The sequence below is a fragment of the Streptopelia decaocto genome, assembly GCF_964273445.1.
Source record: "Streptopelia decaocto genome assembly, chromosome: 5".
Classification (NCBI taxonomy): domain Eukaryota; kingdom Metazoa; phylum Chordata; class Aves; order Columbiformes; family Columbidae; genus Streptopelia; species Streptopelia decaocto.
This window is the reverse complement of record NC_138659.1, coordinates 8,057,110-8,077,241: the sequence shown is the minus strand read 5'-3', so window position 1 is coordinate 8,077,241 and position 20,132 is coordinate 8,057,110. Positions and strand designations below refer to the sequence as shown.

At 43.0% G+C, this 20,132-nt stretch overlaps 1 protein-coding gene across 2 annotated transcripts; it reads left to right on the top strand.

The window, feature by feature from the left end:
• The first annotated feature begins 61 nt into the window (after positions 1-61).
• DARS2 (aspartyl-tRNA synthetase 2, mitochondrial) lies at positions 62-19,921 on the top strand. Of its 2 annotated transcripts, XM_082054036.1 has the most exons (17): positions 62-192; positions 1,387-1,486; positions 3,058-3,124; positions 3,416-3,517; positions 4,727-4,822; positions 5,807-5,930; positions 6,583-6,629; positions 9,110-9,216; positions 9,467-9,536; positions 10,121-10,300; positions 11,131-11,238; positions 12,323-12,385; positions 12,568-12,720; positions 13,588-13,806; positions 14,670-14,780; positions 14,999-15,074; positions 16,189-19,921. In XM_082054036.1, exons 1-17 carry the CDS (start codon positions 102-104, stop codon positions 16,374-16,376), a joined length of 1,902 nt encoding a protein of 633 aa, XP_081910162.1. In that variant the 5' UTR covers positions 62-101; the 3' UTR covers positions 16,377-19,921. The 2 variants fall into 2 exon arrangements, with proteins under 2 accessions (XP_081910162.1, XP_081910163.1); XM_082054037.1 differs by lacking the exon at positions 11,131-11,238.
• Positions 19,922-20,132: the final 211 nt, after the last annotated feature.

Below are 20,132 nucleotides of genomic sequence, written 5' to 3'. Positions count from 1 at the left end.
CGGGCTCTGCTCCCCGCGGGGAGAGGCGGCGGCTGGCGCTTTCCTTCCCGTGGCCCTGTCCTGAGCGTGTGCGGCGGTCCCGCCTGTCCCCACGCTGTGCGATGGCCCTTCCCCGCCTGCTGCGGCTGTGGGCCCGGGCCCCGGGCCTCGGGCGGGCCCTGCACCGGGCCGGCTCGGCCCCGGTGGCTCCAGGTGAGACAGAACCGTGTGTCTTGTCCCCACCGGCTCCCACGGGCTTTGGGGTTTGGTTTTTATTCTTCTGGGGACCCAGGTGAGAGTAGTCTGTGCAGGAGGTTAAAAGCACGCTCTTTACAAATTGCTATTGGGAGATTTAGGTTTGACACAAGAGGGAAGATTTTCATGCTGATGTTGGAATAATCTCCCCGGGGAAGTGGTGGGTTCCCCAGCGTTGGATAATTTCAAGATTCAGCTGGGCAGGGTGCTGGGCCAGCTTGTCTAGACCGGGCTTTTGCCAAGAAAGCTTGGATCAGGTGGTCCTTCTGCTTTCTTTCGACCTGATATTCTGTGATCGTTTCTTCAAATGTATGCATTTTTTTATTTTGGCATCACAGTGAATTGTGATTCAAAGTATATTAAAACCAGATTGTCCAACTTTTTTTTTTTTTCCTCTTTTTAAATTCCTGAGCCTTTGCTTTTTCCCACCGTCTTTTTTTGCGTAGCACACAACTTATAAACAACAGGGGGAGCTGAGTGCCTAACATGAAAACAAACTGTGCCCTCTCCTCTTTACAGCCTTTAGCTTGTGATGTAGGTGGGAAGACAAGTTCATATAATTATACACACATATAAATGTTTAGGTAATGGCATCCTGCAAATTTTTCCTTGCAAGCTGAAACTCTGGCATGTTCTGTAAGTAGCGTGCTTAGTTTTATAACTAAGTCCTGATGCTGGGCATGTTGGGGTCTGTGGAAAGTCTGTAATCATGGTTCAGGCCTTTTACCGCTAATTGGAGTCAGGAAGCTGTTCAATTCACACCAATGTGAGGGGTGTCCATATGTTTTAGTCTGAGCTTGTCAAGCCCTTTTGCTGCTGTGTCTTCTAGATTTGAGTGTGGAATGCTCGGCGTGCCTCAAGACTGATCTGCAGCCTTCCCTTCTCCTGCCCCTGGAATTTGCAGGGTAGAAGTGTGCAGCAAGGCTGTGTTCAGATTTCTGTATGAAAGATTGGCAGAGATATAGAAATCATTCCTCTTAAATTGTTTAGAATAATTTTGTGCTATGCGTGTCCTGCCGTCGTAGTAGTTGTACTGGGGATATATGAAGCTATTTCTTTGTAGATGCCTGTATTGGTGTTTGGGGAGCTCTGTAGCTGTTCTGTCTTGTTTGTCTGCAAAAGCCACAAAATAATTTATTGTTTTTATTCAAGACTTCAATAGCTTTGTCACTCGGACCAACACTTGTGGAGAGCTGCGTTCTGCTCACGTGGGACAAGAGGTCACACTGTATGGATGGATTCAGTACCAAAGGTAAATACGAACCAAGGTGAACATGGAGATGCTTGTTTGCCGGATCCCATGTGTGCTCTAGGCCTGGATTCAAATGCTCGTTTTTTAATGCTTCAGGCTATCTTTTAATATTCTGCAGCAGGCACTTCTGAAGTGACTAAAACAGTTGAGAACCATGCCAGATCAGTATTTAAAATTTCAGAGTTTCATACATGTGTTAATTGTTCCTTATTACAACTCTGTAAAGCAATTAAATATTATTATCCTCACTGTATAGGAGAGAAAATGAGTAACATATTTATAGCAATTCTAACAGCTGTGAGCAAATAATTTCTTTTTAAATAGTGTCATTAAATTTTAAGCAAGCAGTGTTGTTTGTCTTTTCAACTACAGCATCTAATTATGCAGTTTAAAAGTATACAAGCCTTGCTTTAAAAATAAATACTAAGGAAAGGTAGTAAGCAAAGGATGAAGTGTTAATTTCAACACTTTGCTATAAGTGATATGATATAATAACTCCAGTGGAGTTGGACATTTTATAAGTGTAGGGTGAAAAGCAAGTCTGTGTACAGCATGGACACTACTCCAAAATATTCTGATCTTGGATATGTGCTTGTAAAATGAAGATAACTCCTGTGGCTTTGAAATTATTTAGTATCAAAAGTTGCCTTTTTGCATTTTACAGTCTAGAGAGGCTGGGTTTTATCCAGTGTTGTTCTGCAGTGATGCTCTACATGGATTTTTTTTTTATTAGGAGGTTTTGAGTATCTCATCTTTGAACAGGCATCCATGGAGCTCAGGAAACAGAGTTAACATTGTTGCAATTTGATGGTTGTGCTCTTGCTTTTAAAGACAGCCAGAGCGTGTTCCACTTGACAGCTTCTTGATGGATTGAATACAATGGTAGCTGTCTCTACTGCAGCTGAAGAGATCAAGATTTGTGATTCTGGGTCTAGACGTGTGGATTGTTCATGTGAAACTTTTTATGGGACCAATGTTATCTTTCTTGTTTTGGGGTTGGACTGTTTTTTTGTATCCATGTGTAGTTCAGTTTTATTGCTCATAAGAAATGTCTTCGCAGTGAGGGTAACAGACACTGAAACAGGCTGCCCAGGGAGGTTGTGGAGTCTCCTTCTCTGCAGACATTCAAACCCGCCTGGACACCTTCCGGTGTAACCTCATCTGTGTGTTCCTGCTCCGGTGGGGGGATTGGACTGGATGAGCTTTTGACGTCCCTTGCAATCCCTAACTTTCTGTGATTCTGTGTGATTCTGTTTATCTGGACAGTGTTTCCCAGCAAGAAATTGCACGTGTTGTGAATCCCCATTCAATATGAAATAATGTTCAAATTAAAATCCTGCCTCTCACAGTTATTTGCACATTGTTGTTTGTGGCTGGGCAAAATGTGAAACAAATTGTTCAAATGAGATTCAGATGTGGGAAAAGTGTCTGTTGGTACATTCCTTGGAAGTGCTTTGAGCTCAGTCACACGGTACAGAAAGTAGTTAGTTGCCATGTGCTTTGGCATAAAAAGCAAAAGACTTCTGAATTATTGAAAAAAGCTTTTTCCTTTTGTGTTTTGCATGGATCAGACAAGGCCTGTTTCTGGTTCTGAGGGATTTCCAGGGCCTGACCCAGGTCATCATTCCACAGGATGAGGTAAGTGCTACCAAAATATGGGTCCCTAGTTGTTGTTTTTTTTTCCTTTTGTTTGGTAGTTTGGGTCCAATAGACAGGGCAGGGAGAACGAAGTACTTTGTCGGACTGGGTGCTCTGCCTCACAATAAGACTTAAGTATTATGAGGACCCTGGTCTGACACTGCAAGAGAAACATTAATCCTGTTTCCTCTGGGTTATGAGGAGTGATCCTGGGTTTAAATGGGCCATTATGAAATGAGGGTCTTTGTCCTGTTCTTTGAATTTTTGTGAGACATTGTCATCTTCTTGTAGGCACATTCCCATGTGAAGCAGCTCTTGTCTAATGCCCCAGTGGAGTCTGTTGTGCGAGTGACTGGAATTGTGTCCCCTCGGCCCCCAGGCCAGGAGAATCTGGTGAGGATGTTGGGGTCTCTCGATGTTTTTATTCCTTGTGGCAAAGAGCACATTATTAGTGGGATTATGGTGGTTTTTGTGTCGAAGCTTTGCCATGGCTTCTGGGTGTGTGACAGCCTATCCTCAGATAATGGGAGGTGAAATAACTGCTATGACATGTCACTTAGGAGAACCTCAAAGCACATTAGAGACACCCACAAATCAAATTATATTCCAGCCCTTTGAAAGGATAATGGCTTTTTCAGGCTTTCAAAGTGTGGTTGAGGTAATTTATTTTTCTTGAAAATAAGTATTGTCATCACAGGTTCCACAGCATGTGATGACCTGTTTCTCGCTCAGAATAGATTTTGCTGTTCTCTTTGTATGGGAAACAGAGGTTGAATCATTTTTTAACGTTATGCATTCCTCAGCTCTCATTGAAACAGCCGTAGATTAATCTGTCAGGATTGTATGTACCCCATCATTGTCAGGCCTAAAAAGAGAATCTGGATTAATGACCGTAATTTTTTTTTTTCTCTTACTCCTTATAGATGTCCATAAAGAATGCAAGCTTTGAGCCATGCTTTTATTTCTTTTAATCATTTATCATTTTGCTGGAAGGTTGTAGGTGCTTTCCTCTTGTAAATAGAAAGAGTTCTGTAGGATTGAATGAGCTCTCAAGTAGCATGATGCTAAGTGGGGAAGCTGTCTGTTCTCCCTGGGATCTAAGAAAAAGACGACTAGTTCTGAGAACTGGTGTTCAGAACTGGGGGTTCTGAGAAGTTCCTCACAAGCTGCCTTTTTTTGACTTGTATTAAGGATTGATGGTGATGCTGCTAATGCACACTAAAATGTATGCTCTTTGGTTTCATTGAAGCTAATGGAACTGGTATTTTGTCCAAAGGTCTGTGCCTGCCTGTTCCTCTGTGCTCAGCATGTCCTTCAAGGAGAAGCCGAAGGAAAAGTAATTATACTTCTTGTAGAGATCAGTGTGCTACTGGGAAAGAAAATGCCATCTTTAGTGAGGGGACTTGTGTTTTTCTGAACAGAATGGAAATCTAGGAGAAATGTGTCCTTGAGAGAAGTTCTCTAAGTTATACTATGTTATAAGACAGGGAGGATAATCACATGGGTTTCTTTTTTTCCCCTCACCATCTGTGAAATACCTTTTCCTATTTGTTTTCCTTAATTTTTGAATCTTTTTTTTTCTTGCCTTTTTTTTTTCTCTAGAAAATGCCAACAGGGGATATTGAAGTGAAGGCAGAGACTGCAGAGATTCTAAACTCCTGCAAGAAGCTACCTTTTGAAATCAAGGATTTTATCAAGGTTTCTGTGTGTTTTCTTATTATTTTTTTTACCAAAGTGGTGGCTTTTCAGTAAATTTGGAATTTGCTCAGGGTAACGGCAAAACATGTTAGAACTTTAGTTCTACCAGCTCTGCTTTGGGGGAAGGACTATTTAAAATAGGGGTGCTGTGTGTTAGCTGCGAGCGTATATTTCTAATTAGAGTTAAGCAGAAAACAAGGCTTCAATGATTCCAGTGCACAGGGGTTTGCAAATATCACTGTAAGAACAGATGGTAAAGAGAAGAGTGAGAGAAATTAGGCTATGCTGGTGTTTTTGAGAATGTGGAACAGAACCTGCCTGTGCACTGCTGTGTTTGAAGGCAAGAATGCTTAGCCTTACCTGGACAAGTAGCTGGTCAGCCAGAGGATTTTCTTCCTCTGTAAATGCAGAGTCTTAAAACAGCTTAGTTTTAGTGGAGGCTCCATGGTGTACCAAAGGCATCAATGTTAATTTGAAGATACTCTCTGTGCCATTGAAGCTGTGACTGATACATACGTGTTGGAATTGGGAGAACTGGGTCCTTTTCCTTCTGTGTTACAGGCCCTGGACAATTCCCGTCATCCACGCCACTTTAATTTTCCTGTCTGTAATCAGGATGTATCAGCATTTAGTTGCTCCTTTAGATCTAGGTATTATACCTCCCCTCTGCTTAAAAATCACAAGGAGGATTGCTATAGTCCCTTGCAGTGGACTGAGAATAAGGAGAAGTGAAATCCTGAGCTTTACTGAGGCAGCTTTTATAACAGTAAATGTTTTGGTATTTTTTTAAATATAATTGTCATGCATAGAAACACCCTCAGTGGGTGACATTTGTCTGTGTAGTCTGTAGGTAAGGGGTGGGTTGTGGCAATAGAGCAGCATTTTTTTTAGCTTCCTTCTTTTGTCCTGTGACCGTAGGAGCAGCTTTATTGGACATGCAATTTGAATTTTTGTCTATTAATCCTAATAATCTCTTATCTCCAGAAATCAGAGGCCTTACGGATGCAGTATCGCTACTTGGACTTGCGTAGCTTCCAGTTGCAGTACAATCTGCGGCTGAGATCACGGATAGTCATGAGGATGCGGGAATATCTGTGTAACCTCCATGGTAAGAAAAATTGTTGAAGAACAGAGTGCAGCAAACAACACTTTAGCCCTCCCTTCTGCTTGCTGTTGCTGGGAGACAGGAGACATTGCCAGTCAACTTGTTATTCCAAACTGGTCCCACTTAGTAAAGACATGTCTGCTTGTGGTGAGGTCTTTAGAGGGGTGTTGGCAGGCCTGAAGAGCCAAGTATGTTGAAATCTCTTAGCATGCTAAAAACAAGTTGTTTCAAATGAGCTTTATCCAGTGAGAAAATGCTTTTTGCAGGTAGTTTCCCTCTTTTGGTCACCCAGCTTGAGGCAAGTCAAAGGGATGGATTTCTTATAGGTCTTATATGCATATACCTTAAAATCAGGAAGTCCTTTTTGGAAAAGCAAAGCCTTGTTCAAAATGGACAGAGAATTAACAGTTTTTCAGCCTGTGTAGAGTCCTCTGTTATCAACAGTTCTGGTGGGACATTGGGATGGCTCAAAGCCTTTAAATGTCATTACATGTGTTGTTCTTTGAAGCAGCAAAACCTGTAGATTTTGAAGAGGCTACATTTTGTGCTAGGTTAGCTGTTTTGCTGACTAAGCCCAGTCTAGTCTACTTTGTGTCTTACTAGTTCTCCCACCTCTCAGCAAATTCCGTGTCTGAAGCATGTGTTTGTTCCTCAGGGTTTGTGGATGTAGAAACTCCGACGCTCTTTAAGAGAACCCCAGGGGTACGTATCCTGTTAGTAACACATTTGGCCTCCCATGATTGCACAGGCAGTTTGTGGTTGAATTATTGTCACTTGCCACTCTGCCTTCACTGCTGTTCCCTAAGTTACAGCTCCTGTGCAAGTTTCTGATATGATACATGGATCCTTTTAAAAGTAGAGGGAGTGAAATGGGAGAGGTCACATCTTGTGTCTTGATTTTAAACCTTCAAATGAATAAAGCTTCTGTCTTGTAGACTGTATGTTGAATGTAAGTCCTGTCCTGGGACAGCCAGATTATAAAACCAAAAAAATTCCTCTAAGCACTGTTTCCCCAGCACTTATCTCTTAACTAGTAGGTTACTGCATTTTAATTTCAGAGTTTATATTCCTTTCTTTCATTTCAAAAATAATCACAGAGAAGAGCTATAGCCCAGGAATTGTTGGTGCAGCTAATGCCTGGAGTTCTTGCATTTGAACCCCTTTATTGGATGGTGTATTGTTATGCCTTAGTCTCTTGGAGCAGGAGGTGGAGAATCTACTTGGGGATATTTTTGGATTTAGTTGGTTAACAGATTTTTTTAACTGTGAGGAAATGGCCATTTGTACAGTACAAGTGGGATTTTGTAGTGAGGAGAGCAGGTCCGTTGCTCTTGCTCTTCTGGGCTGTGTTGTTAGCTTAGAATTTGTGCATTTAATTCTGCAAAATAGCTGTGTCTGAGGCTGTGTGACTGCCTGCTGTAGAATCCAGTCTCCCAATAACAGTCTGTCCAGTTTCTACATTAGATGTGGTGTGAGACTTAAGTCCTGTATATATTTAACCTAATTGCTGCAAAAATGTCCAAGATGTTGATACTAGACTGGATTTGACAGTTGAGCAGAGCTCAGTGAGAGCAAAAGACAGTGAACGAAGGTGTTTTGCAGTCTGTCAAGCTGTAACTACCTTGAAAAGGGTAGTCTCTGCTGCTATTCCTAGAGAACTCTGAAAAGATTGTGCATTTCATTAGCGTTTTATTTCACTTATCACGCTCTAATTGCTGTGCTGACCTCTCTTGCTCAAAACTTCGGTGTTTCAATTTTCTCTTGCTTGGGTGGATGGAAGAAAGTCTGTAGAAAAGGTGTGAAAAATTGACTCGTACTTTGAGCTGAGTGCTCAGAAATTATCAGTTCTTAGTTTCTCTCTGGAAGATGCTTTTATACCGTACTCTTTACAAAGCACAGTAGTCTTTTCAGAGTTTTGGTGTCATTTTCAGCTGTGCAGAAGGCTCTCTTCATGTGTCAGGTATTTCCTTCCTTAACAGCTCTGCAAATTGCTGCTGCATTTGTTGCTAGGCCTGAACGGTGACATGAACCGAGGTTAAAGCCCACGTGTCACATGAAGCAATGGAGAACAGGAAATGTCAGGGAAGCAGAAGTGGACCCAGATTTCAAGAGTGGTGATTAGAGCAGTGTTTTAGTTTTACCACATGTTGGAAAAAAGTCCCTCCACTGGTTATTTCCAGATGCTGTGGCCTGTTCATACAGCTCAGTTTGAGTCACTTGAGGAAGCATTGGGTTGACTTGTCTTCCACTTAGCTCTGCTGCCAGGGACAGGCAGCAGCACAAAAAAATGTTATTTCTTAGGCTTATTAGGTCCCTAATGTTCAGAGGAGTGACGCCACAATTCTCTGGCACAACCTTGGTACAAGTGACTGAGCAGCTGAGATGGATTTGTAAAGCAGAAGCAGTTGTAGATTGGGTGGAAGAAATAAAACTACTCCTTCACAGGGTGGAAAGATTCCTCCCTGCCAACCCAAACACAGCCAGATCAGGGGCGGATTTCAAGAAAAGGACCTAGCCCAAGCTCATCACTGGCTTGTCTACAGTTTCTAGGGTAGAGGTCCAGACCTAAAACATCAGCTGCTGAATTTTATAGTATTTGGCTTGGCTGCCTGTGGAAACAAGGCCATGATTCTGTTGGCCTTCTCAAAAAAATTTAAATCTCTTCCTGATTTCCCTCATATTCAACTTGGGCAGAAAGGTTTGGAAAACAAGTACCTAAAGTGAAGTAAGCCTGTAGTGGAGGGAAAGGCTATAGTGTGATCTTGTGTTATCAAACAAAAGAATCTGTGGGAGGAAAAAATGTGATAGGATGCTCCATTTGAAGAATTTGCATTGATTGTAGGTGGGGTGATTGTAGGAAATGGCTTGTCTCTAGTGCAGGTGCTCAGACGAAAAGTTCAGGTGAACTTTTCTTCAAAATCCATTTGTTCTCATTGATAAACTCAATGTTTTTGCCATTCCATATGCACTTGTAATGTTTTGAGCAAGAAAAAAAAACAGGGCAAGAGGAAGAGGTGAGTCTTCTGAAAGAGAAGGGGAAAAGATGGTCAAAACCCCAGTAATCCTTGGCAAGCAGCGTATCTGTGTGCTAAATATATTCAGGTCTGCTCTTTCTCTGTTGGGGAACTGAAGCCTCTTACTTGCTGAGCTGTGTAAGCTTTTCTCTGTTTTTTTGATGCCAGGGAGCAAAAGAATTCCTTGTGCCCTCGAGGGAAGCGGGCAAGTTCTACTCTCTGCCGCAGAGTCCTCAGCAGTTCAAGCAACTCCTCATGGTTGGAGGCCTGGACAGGTAAGAGTTTTTTGGACTTCTATTTTCTGCATGTCTTATCCAGGGTTTGCTTCCTTTGATCTGTGAAGTTTGAGAGACTTTCCCAAGAATTTATTGCCAAGGGGTTTGTGTTTTGAAGAGCAATCTTTAAATACTTAGGATTACTGCAAAGCGAACAGACCTCTCTTGGTTTTTTTAAAGGATCAATTCTATAGTCACAGTTTAATTTACGATACTTTAAATAGACACCTGAGTAAAGGTCCTGTTGCAGGTATTTCCAGGTTGCTCGCTGCTACCGGGATGAAGGTTCACGGCCTGACAGGCAGCCAGAATTCACTCAGGTAACCAGCCCATGCTGCCTTTTACTCTCCTTCTCACCCCAAACAGCTTGTAGCTGTTTTCCTTTCTGAAGGCTCCGTTTCTGCCAGCTCTTGTGCTTCTTGGGGGGGATATAATGTTGTTTGTTGCGTGTTTTATCAACGCAGCTCCTTGAAGTTAGTGTGGGATGCGCGCAAAGCGGTTGCTGTCCTGGGGTGACCGTACAGTCCCAGGTGCAGAGGATGTGGGACTTGCGTTGCAGCAGTGATTGTGTGTGACGACGCCACCTCCTCCTGTCCTGCTGGGTTGGGCGTCCTGTTCCTCAGCCTTGAGATTCCAGGCAGAGTGAGCCTGGTTCGTTCGAGGCTGCTTCTTTTGTCCTTGTCATCATTACCTCATTTAGTTCTCTGAGGAGATTGTGTCCTGAGTCATCGTGCCGTAGGGACATCTTAAGCACACTCTCAGCGTAATGCAGTCATGCCATGATTTAATGTAGCATATTGTTTCTTTTTATGCTGACTTTATAGCCAAAAGCTTCTGTAACTTGCAGTGCAAAGGCAAAACCTGTAGCTAATGTGGAATGTCCCCTCTTGTTTTCTATTTTAAGATAGATATAGAGATGTCGTTTGTAGATCAGGCTGGGATCCAGAGGTTGATAGAGGGTCTTCTGCAATATTCCTGGCCTGAGGAAAGAGGCTGCATTACGACTCCTTTCCCTTCCATGACGTACGAGGAGGCGCTGGCTGACTATGGGACTGATAAACCAGATACTCGTTTTGGGATGAAGGTGAGGGTCTGCCCGTTGGAAACTCGCAGCTTCTCCTTTCTGTTAGTGTTTTAATAATGTTTGTTTGGATCATGTATACACGATTAGCTGGGGTTCCTAATGCTGTAGCTTTCCCAAAGTGTCTATCCCATCATTGCTGCTTTGTACAGGTGTTCCTCTCTTGAGGAAGAGAGTGTTTGTTTATTTGGCTGTGGGAAAAGATATGTTTTAAGGAGATTTTATTTTAGAGATAATGTATAATTGTGTTAGGAAGCAATGCATCTTCACTGTCTTAGGAACAGACGCCCATAAGGCATCCACAGATACTGCGGGTGCTTTTGTCTGTTGCACTCCAGAGCATATTCCTGGTGAGGATGCTTCAGGAGAGGCTTCTCCAGCCTTTTTATTGCCTGAAGATGTTTTCAAGATAACCACCCGCAGTTGTGTGTGTACGCTCTTTGTAAATGAAATAAGAGTATGAAAGTATGAACCAAGAATATTGACAAATGTATTAAGAGGAACAGTGCTAAAAAGCACAAAAGCATGCTAGATTTCTTCAGGAATTCTTTTTTTCAGGGTTCTGTTTCCGTATTGCAGCTCTCTCCACTGTGGTGGGATGTCACCATCTCAACCTTGGGTTTTCCTGGCTGTCTTGCATTTCTGTTTCTGCAGCATTCAGCTTCCTAATGGTTATTCCAGCTTGGCCACATTTATTTCTTTGTGAACCATTTGATTTCACTGAACAAAGAAACAATGTTCCAGGGAATAGTGTTGAAGGTGTTAAGACACAGGTGCAGGACATTTTTCTTCATGTTTCTACCACCACTGCTTTTTCTTGTGATCTCTCTCAGATAATGGATATCAGTGACTTTTTGCGACGATTGGACATTCAGTTTGTGCAGAATGCCCTCAGTTACCCACGTGGCACTGTCAAGGCCATTTGTATCCCTCAGGGAGCAGTAAGTGATGCCTTTACATACTGCTTATGGTTTATGTGAAGTAAATCAAATACCAATTTGAATTCCTTCATTGGTATGGAAGTGTTCTTTGCTATTACTAGGGGAGTAGTGCCCTTTGGAGAACTTAGGATTGGTTGTGATTGGTGTCAGGTTGGGCTAAATGGGTTTAGAAGAGGGAAAAGGAGATGAACGAGTATTGGGAAGAATATATTGTTCTCAGGAAGGACAGAAACAGAAGAAAACAAACTGAACTGCAAGGTTTTTTGAGGACAGGGATGCCTCTCAGCTTGCTTTTGTCAAGGATGACTTCTGATACGCATCTCGTAATGAAAATGTCACAGACCAAATTCAGGGCTGAAAACAGATATAGAAGGCTGAGACAGCCATTTATTTTAGCAGGGAAGCAGATCTAATTCTGGCTATGGTATCTTTGCAGCTTGGGCAGTATGGAAAAAAAAAATCCACTAGTCACTCAGTTTTACTTGGGGAATGGGACTTTCTTACTATGGTTTCTCTTGGGATTCCTTTAATTCTGGCACAAAACGTAAGTTACTAGCTTCCCACGAGAGGGCACTAAGGTGTGCATTTGAGCAAAACAAGAGTGATATCTCGAGCCCTTCTAAACTTTAGAGTAGCTGAAAAAATCAAGATCTTAATGCAGGTGCTCACTTAGTGCATTTCTTTGCATGTTATAATCAGGCCAGTCAGTTTTCCTTTGTTCTTCCAAATTGAGCTGTGTGTTCCCCATCAACAGTGCAGTGTTACAATCTTGTTCCTGCACACTGGGGGCAGTTGGCCTAATCTGTGCTCACCAGATACATCTGATCTGTGAGCAGGGAGAAAAACTGCAGCCAGATGTGCAACTTAGAGGGGCCTCTTCCTGAAAGGAGCCCTTGGAGAAGACACACAGCTGGTGCCTTGTGCTGCGGGCCCTGTCCTGTTCCACAGCCCTCCTAAGAACTTGTATTGGAAAGAAAAGAACTTGAGAAGTTTGGAAATGGCTCATTCTGTAGATTTGAATCCTGATTGGGCTTTCCATATGTTTTACTGGTGTTTAATTTGTCTCCTGTTGCTCTTTCCCCAGAGGTACCTTAAAAATAAAGATTTGGAGTCATTAAAGGCTTCTGCAAAATCCCAATTTAACCAGGTAAGACAGAAACACGGCTGAGGCTTTGGAAACGGTGAATAACAAAATGTGTATAAAGGCACTTGCAGGCAGAGTAAAGCAGAAGAGCAGCTTTTAATAGCTGAGAGTCAGTGCCTGAACGTGTGATGCTTCAAGGCAAGAGAGGGCAGCACTGGGCTGAACATACTCTTGTCTTTCTTTAGGAAATCATGGAAATTATCTGCAGGCCTGATGGAAGCTTGAAGTCTCTGCTTACCAAGTTTCTCGGTGAGAAGCAGCAGTCGGAGCTTATCCAAGCGCTGAACATGCAGGTGGACGATGTGGTACTGCTGGCTGCTGGTGAACACAAGCAAGTGGTAGGAAGCGTTTCTTGGGCAGCTGTGTGACTTGAATGTTGATGATGATGGCTCTGATGTTATCTGACCTCTGTCTAATTCTTCTTATTATTAAAATAGGTCATCATCTAATTCTGTGTTGCTCTGGAGCTGAAGCTATAGCAACAGCAAATAAGGCATGAAATGTACCTATTGTTTTTATTTCCTCCAGTCAAATTCTGGGAATAACTCGTTACTGAAACGAAGGCTGAAATATAAAATAGGAGCAAATCAGCACCTCCTCTTCTCCTCCTACCTTAGCTTAATTTTTAAAGCATCAAACAGAGATTGGAAAACAAGGTCAAGTAGCTAATTTTGTCTCCCATAAGCAGATGACAAGAATGAAGCACAGCTGTACAGCTGCTTACTAGGAACAGTGATGGGCGATTCTATCCCTACCCCTCTCTGTGTTTGCCTAAAACAAGCATTGGTTTATGGAAAGGTGTTGTGCTTTGCTTTATAGCCAAAATTTTGTCATATTCTCTTTCTATGCCTTTACTTCTCTGTGTGCAAAGTGCAAATCTTAACCTGTATTCCCCCAGTTAATCCACATTTGTGTAGCTCTTGAGGTTAGTCAAGGAGAGTTCTGTGAGGATGGAACATTTGGAAGAAAATGAGCTTTCCAGCTCCTTACTTGCCTTTCTTTGTCAAACCCTGGAGCTTCCACTGCATCAGCAGGAAGGCGATGTCTTTTAGGAGACAAGGCAAAAGTGTTTAAGGCAACAATGCATTGCAACTGGTGCTGTCTGTGACACTACCTCTGTGGAACACTCTTTCCTGGGTTGATATTTGAGTGAATTCCCTGTTGGTAAAATTGCTCTGTCTTATTATCTCCCTTCTCCTTTGCAGTGCTCTGTGTTAGGAAGCCTACGGCTGGAGAGTGCTGACATCCTTGAGGCAGCTGGGCTGGTGCTCCGTGATCCTGCGACTTTTCACTTTCTGTGGGTGGTGGATTTTCCACTCTTCCTCCCCAAGGAAGAGAATCCGACTGAACTGGAATCTGCTCATCACCCTTTCACTGCTCCTCACCCTTCAGACACCAACCTCCTCTATTCTGATCCCACAAAGGTAACTGACTTATCATAGAATCACAGAAGGGTTTGGGTTGGAAGGCACCTTCAAAGCTCATCCAGTCCAGCCCCTGCCATGAGCAGGGACACCTTCACCAGCTCATGTTGCTCAGAGCCCCGTCCAGCCTGGCCTGGGATGTCTCCAGGGATGGTTCATCCACCACCTCTCTGGGCAACCTGGGCCAGTGTTTTACTAACCTCATTGTAAAAAATTTCTTTCTTGTGTCTGGCCTGAATCTCCCCTCCTTCAGTTTAAAAACCATCACCCCTTGTCCTGTTGCAACAGGCTCTGCTAAAAAGTCTGTCCACATCTTTCTTATCAGGCCCTTTTAAGTTCTGAAAGGCAACAATAAGGTCTCCCTGCAGCCTTTTCTTCTTCAGCTTATGCTGACACTCTTATAGCTGTGTATCCTGGGAAACTGGGCAAGCACAATCTGTTTTTACAGTAAAAATGGTGTTGTTTCATGTTACTGACTACATATTATATGTTTCTGGAAGAAATGGCTTCCAGGTTACACTGAGTGGTAAATATCCATGTGTGCCTCTGCAAAAGAAGCGTATAGGAAACAGTTGCTTAAGTGGAGGAATCTTATATTCTGATCCACCCCATATTGCTTCAGGTTTCTATGAACTTTGCAAAAGGATTTGTACTGTTCCCACCTCTGTCAGCAGCAGTCTGTGTCTCTGATAGGGCTGGTACCTGAACTGCAACATACCACTGAGAGAGCAGTGTTTTAGCATTAGTATTTAGTGTTTAGTCACAGCTTTGTTCCCACTGTCTCTGCTGTCTGTGTGCAGGTTGGTGGCAGATGCAGCTGTGCCCCAGCCTTGCTGAGGTGCTCGTTCTTTATTTTCCTGCAGGTCCGTAGCCAGCACTATGACCTCGTGCTGAATGGCAGTGAAGTTGGAGGTGGCTCCATCAGAATTCATAGTGCAGAACAACAGCGTTTTGTGCTGGAGAAAGTGCTGAAGGTAATGCCTACAGATGACTCTAGTATTCTCTTGGAGATTTAAAGGATTAATTAGTTTAAATATCCACTTCAAATTCTGAAAGAAACACTTGTGTGCTTCTCAGATAAAAAAAGGTAAGTCTTAGCCCTGAGGGCTGGATGACTTCATCATACCTGCATCTTATGTTGATAGTAAGAAGAGCATTGTTTGTCAGTGACACTACTTATGTAATTTTGCAGGAGGATTCTGAGGTGCTTTCCCATCTGCTTGAGGCTTTGGAGTTTGGAGCTCCACCTCATGGAGGAATTGCTTTAGGTAAGTGTTGTGTAGCTTTCCAGATGCACGTCTCTCATGACTTTTTTTTTTTGGCATTTTACATCTCAGGGAACAAGCCTCGTGCTTGTTAGCAAAAGCATTGTCTCCTGCTAATGGACATGGCTGTTATAGTGTTGCTGTTTGACACCACCAACGTGGTAACACTGTGTGAGCTTACACAGCACTTCCATCTCTGTAGCAGCTTTGTAGAAGGAAACAGAGGTCTCAGCACCAAGTGCAGAATATTTTGCTGTTCCTGCCCAACATCTTAGTGTGATTTAGTTCTTACGCAAGGACCAAATCACTTATTAGTGGCTCTAAGGATGGTTCTTATCTGCTGTTCTACAAACAGTATGTGCATTAAGGTTAGGTCATCTCTGTTCTCGTTCCTGTGCATTCAGAACAGGATCGCTGTACTGCATGCCTAGAGGCCTGGGACAGCATGGCACTTCATGGTTCATGCCCCTGGCTCACTGCCACGACCTTGCTTTCTCCTTCAGTCTCTCTTCCCTTCTTCCCTGTCTGTTTTGCTCACTAAATTTGGATAATGTCAGATTTTGTTTCCCTAGAACCTTGAAAGCGTGTGTTTTTAAAAAAGAAAACAAACAAAACCCTGCACCAAAACAAACCAACCAATGGCTACAAAAAACAAAGGTGGCATTTTGACTTGTGGTCTTCCAGTGTGATTTCCATCCATCCAGTCACCCAGAGGCTCTTGTTCTTTTTTAATTCCTCCTAGACGTAGTCCTCCAGAACTGCTTGATCGAGAGCTTTGTTTGAGCAGTTGAGCAGAGCCCTGACAGTGTTGCTGCCACTTTGCTGCCCTGCTTTTGTTAAGCTGTCTTTGCAAAGGCACTGTCTCTGTCCTGCAGTCCTTGGTGTGTTGCAGAACTTTCTGTGATCTTGAAAAGCTTTATTTTGTGAAGCATTTCTGCTCTTGAGGCCAGTCTGTTTCTCTGCTGCTGGTTGAGATTAATTTTTTTGCTTGATTTGCTTCAGTTTTATTCCTTAAGCTTAGTAATATTATCTCTCCACCTTTCTGATTTTTCTGACTTGGAGGAAGTAATGTAGCACCATAATGCAAATGATTCACCCGTTTGTTTTCTGCTTCTAGGACTCGACAGACTGATCTCTCTCATTGTTGATGCTCCAAGTATCCGAGATGTCATCGCTTTTCCTAAATCCTTCAGGGGACGTGACCTGATGGGCTGTGCTCCAGACTATGTCACTCCAGAAGAACTAGAGCCATATCACATCCAGGTTTCCTGGCCTCTTGCAGAAAAAGAGGTGAAGCAAAGCTGATTTAGAGCCAGTGATGTAAGCTGATCTGTTTAACCAGAGGTGGTTACAGCTTCTAAATACTAGAATTCAGTTCAGAGGGGGCAGTGCAATCGCAATGTACCATGGCAGTTTCAGGATTGAATGGGAAACAGACGCAAGGACTCCCTGATAGGAACTCACCTTTGGCTCAGTAATAGTAAGGAGAAGTAGAAGAGCAAAAGAAAATAACAATTTTAGTGTAGGACATTTGAGACTGGCTTTAGGGTGTCCTATAGGAGGGAAGATGGGATCTGTTTTCTTCCAACTCCCCACTCTTTCTGTGTCCCTTGTAAAGTATTTCTTCTCCCATCTGGAAGTGATGGTGTCAGCTTCCCTAGCAGATGGTTTGTGTTCCTGATGCTCACTGATTCTGTTGGCTGCAGACTGTTAGAGTAGAGCAGTGCTGTGCTTTGCAAAAAGCTCTTTGCACACAGAAAACACAGCAAAACTTCAGCCAGCAGCTTGTCTCGTGTTGAAGGATACAAGAACATCCAGGACTTGCCACAGGGAGTTGATATTCAGCTATGTTCCCTCTCCAAAGAGGGAAAGAGAAGCGTTTATAACACTTGCAACGGTTGTCCTGGTAATGCTTTGTGAAGAGGTGATGATCTATCTTTGGGGCCTGTGGTCCTGGTGCTTTTCAGCACACTAATTCTGAAGTTTGTAAATAAACTTTATCTGACCGTGTGGTTTTGACTGAGCTTGGCTTTGGGCTTTCTCTACAAGAGCAAGCTGCAAGTTGTTCTTTTTGACCCCTGATCCCTCCAGGAAATGACAAGAGATTTGTGACAGCACAGCGGGGTTGCCAGTCTCCTGTGAATTCTGCCTTGTCCTGCAAACCTGCAGCTACAGTGGTGAGTGCTGCAGCAACAAGTTCCTCACCACAACTGTCTGTTCATCCCAGTCCTACACCAGAACAGCCACAGTGCAGGAGCAGCTGTGCTGAACAGGACATGGGCTCCAGCAGCATCGTATGAGACCACTCAGCTCTGTGCTGTAGCGTACAGCAAACCCTCTGCAGAGACACCCCACCCCGGTTGGTGTTAACTCTGTTTAGGTTGGCAAAAGCAGAGAATTGCTGGGAGGAAGGTGAAGAAGCTGAGGAAAAGAGAAGGAAGAGATTACCGGGCTAATCTAGGAAGGCAGTGCAAGGGAAGAAAAGTGAGAGCTGCTGTGTCCCAGCTGGGAAGAACCACGGGAGACATCTGCATGAGGACAGAAGGCAGACTGCAGTTCTTGTCCGAGCTGAGGCTGCGCTCCAGCCTTCTGCAGGAGATCCTGCAGATTCTCACGGATTCTATGCTGCTCCAAGGGTTATCAGCTGATTGAACCTTCATACTGTGGGATAACAATATATGGTGGTGTACACTGTTGGTTGTTTTGTTGTTTTAAATATTGGACTGTCTGGTCAATAAGGAACAATGACAAGGTGGCTTCTCAAGGTTTTTATTTTTTTTAGTGCTTTGTACAGGCTAAAGGTACCATCCATAGACAACTAACAGTGGAGCTGACTTGCTGCTGCTGTGCGGGTTATAAGATGATGGAGTTCTGTGTGTAAAAGAAAACTTAAATCCCTATTTAATGTTACATCATCAGTCTTAGAGCATGGTTAAATACTATTAAAAAAAAAAAAAACAAACCAACACAATCCTGGATTTGTGTTCATATTCATTCTAGCCAAACACTGTGAATTCCTTTATTTTTTTCATTGTATGAGCTATTCATTCTTAGCTTGAAATTAATTCACCTTTGCTTTACTCCTGAGTAGAAGCTGGCAGTAATGGAGGGAGGCTCAGCTTTCAGAGAGAAGCTGAGCTGAAAATTTGATCCCTAAGCAGATCCAATTTGTTGTTGTTTTTGTGGGGAAGAGAGTCACCCTCTGAGTGTTACATGAAATGTTTCTGTTCACTTAACTTCTGAATGGTGATGCAGAATACAACTACTACAAGGCTATGTATATTTGGTCTGCTTTTTTTTTTTTTTTTAGAGGATGCTGGGTTTTGTTATTTAGTTTCTTTACTGGTTTTGAGATTTAAATTTGTGTGAAATTTACTTGAGGATCATCTGTGTTCCCAAAGCAGGGATGTCAGAGGCTTGTTTGAGGACATGGACGCACAGAAAATAAGTTGTTCTGAAAAGTTCTTCGCTCCCTCAACACTGTTATTTATAGGAACTGTAAACATAATGTGCTGAACTTTTTTTTTAATTGTGAAATAAGGGCTAGTGTAACATTTGGTTAGTAACTGCAAAGGCAAATGCTAATGCTGTTTGCATCTGAAGAGTCCCAGTTCTTGAAATTAGGATTATCATCAAGCGTTCAATGGGTAACTGATGTTCTGAGAAGCTCTGGCAGAAATGTAACGCTGCTTGGAATGTTTTTCTTGAGAGCACTTGTCAAAACACGTGAGCAAGCTGTCTGTGAGGCCACACATCCCTTTTTCTGCGAGCTGGTTTGTGTGATGTTTGTTTACCCACTGCTGTATTGAGGACTCACTGCAGTTACAAGTGTGTGACACAGCTATGATTAACTACCGTGAAAAAAATGCAACAAAACGCATCCTCCGAGCTGCTGCAGTCCTGCCGTGATTAGAAGAGATGTATCCCAGTTTTATGCAGCCATCTGTGCTTGGGTTTGTGAATGAAGGTGTTTCAAAATACAAGGGGGTGAATTTGCCAGTGGTTGTGTGGATGTTGCCACAGAGAAGACAATTAATTATTTTGGCTTTTAGGGAGTATTGTGTAAGGTTTCACTTGGGATTGCAGAAGCCTGATCTACAGAAAGTCACTTTTAAGCCACGATCTGGCTGGCATACTTTGCTGCGTATAATATTTGAGGAAAAGCAAGAGTAGACAGGCGTTGCAAAGAAATGCATGGAAATAAGGGATGGTCATACCGCAGAGCAGTATCTCCTGTTTGCTGGGGAAAATCTGCTGGTCTGTGATCCTGAAAATAGATGTTGAATCCACTACTTCAGCACAATGTCCATCAGAAACACCAGCTGAAAATAGGCTGCAGCAAAACCACAAACCAAGCTTTCAGAGCCCTCCTGGCCTCTCCCCTCTGTTCTTATGTTTGAGACAAACCTATGCAGAAACGTTGCCACGTCAGCTGCCCTAGGAGATGCAAAGTCCTGAACTCCTCTATTTAAGTGCTAATCTTTCAGTAATGCTTCATTAGAGGTGTGCTGTGTAAGAAAAGGTTGGTGAATCTGTATTGCTGCCTGGTTTGGGTTGGTTGTGTGTGTTGTGTGGGTTTTTTTTGGTTGTGGTTTTGTTTTGTTTTGTTTTTCCCCCTCTGTTCATCAACTTAATGAGTGTCCAAAGGCCTTGGGGCTGCCTTTTTACTATTCCTTTTTGTCAAAAGAGCGAGTAGTCATACAGTTAGTATACCCAGACTCCTCCCTGTGTTGGAGGGACTGATGAGACTGTCAGCTGTTACCAGAAACATCCCCCTGGCACACAGGACTGCCTCCCATGCCACTGTTTGTATGTGCATAAAATTAGTAATAAAATACATTATCTCCAGATTCTTGCAGTGATTTCCACATGTCCTCATGACACCTCTGCTCTTTCTTTAACCTCTTTTCACTGTGATGTATGATGGACAAGCGAATTGTCCAGTGTCTGTCTGCCCTACCAGGAGCAGTTACCTTTGTTGGGACCAGAATGGACAGCTGGACACAGGTGTTGCCTGAAGATGTGTTTTGGGTCTTTGCTGATAGCAATTGACTTGTGATG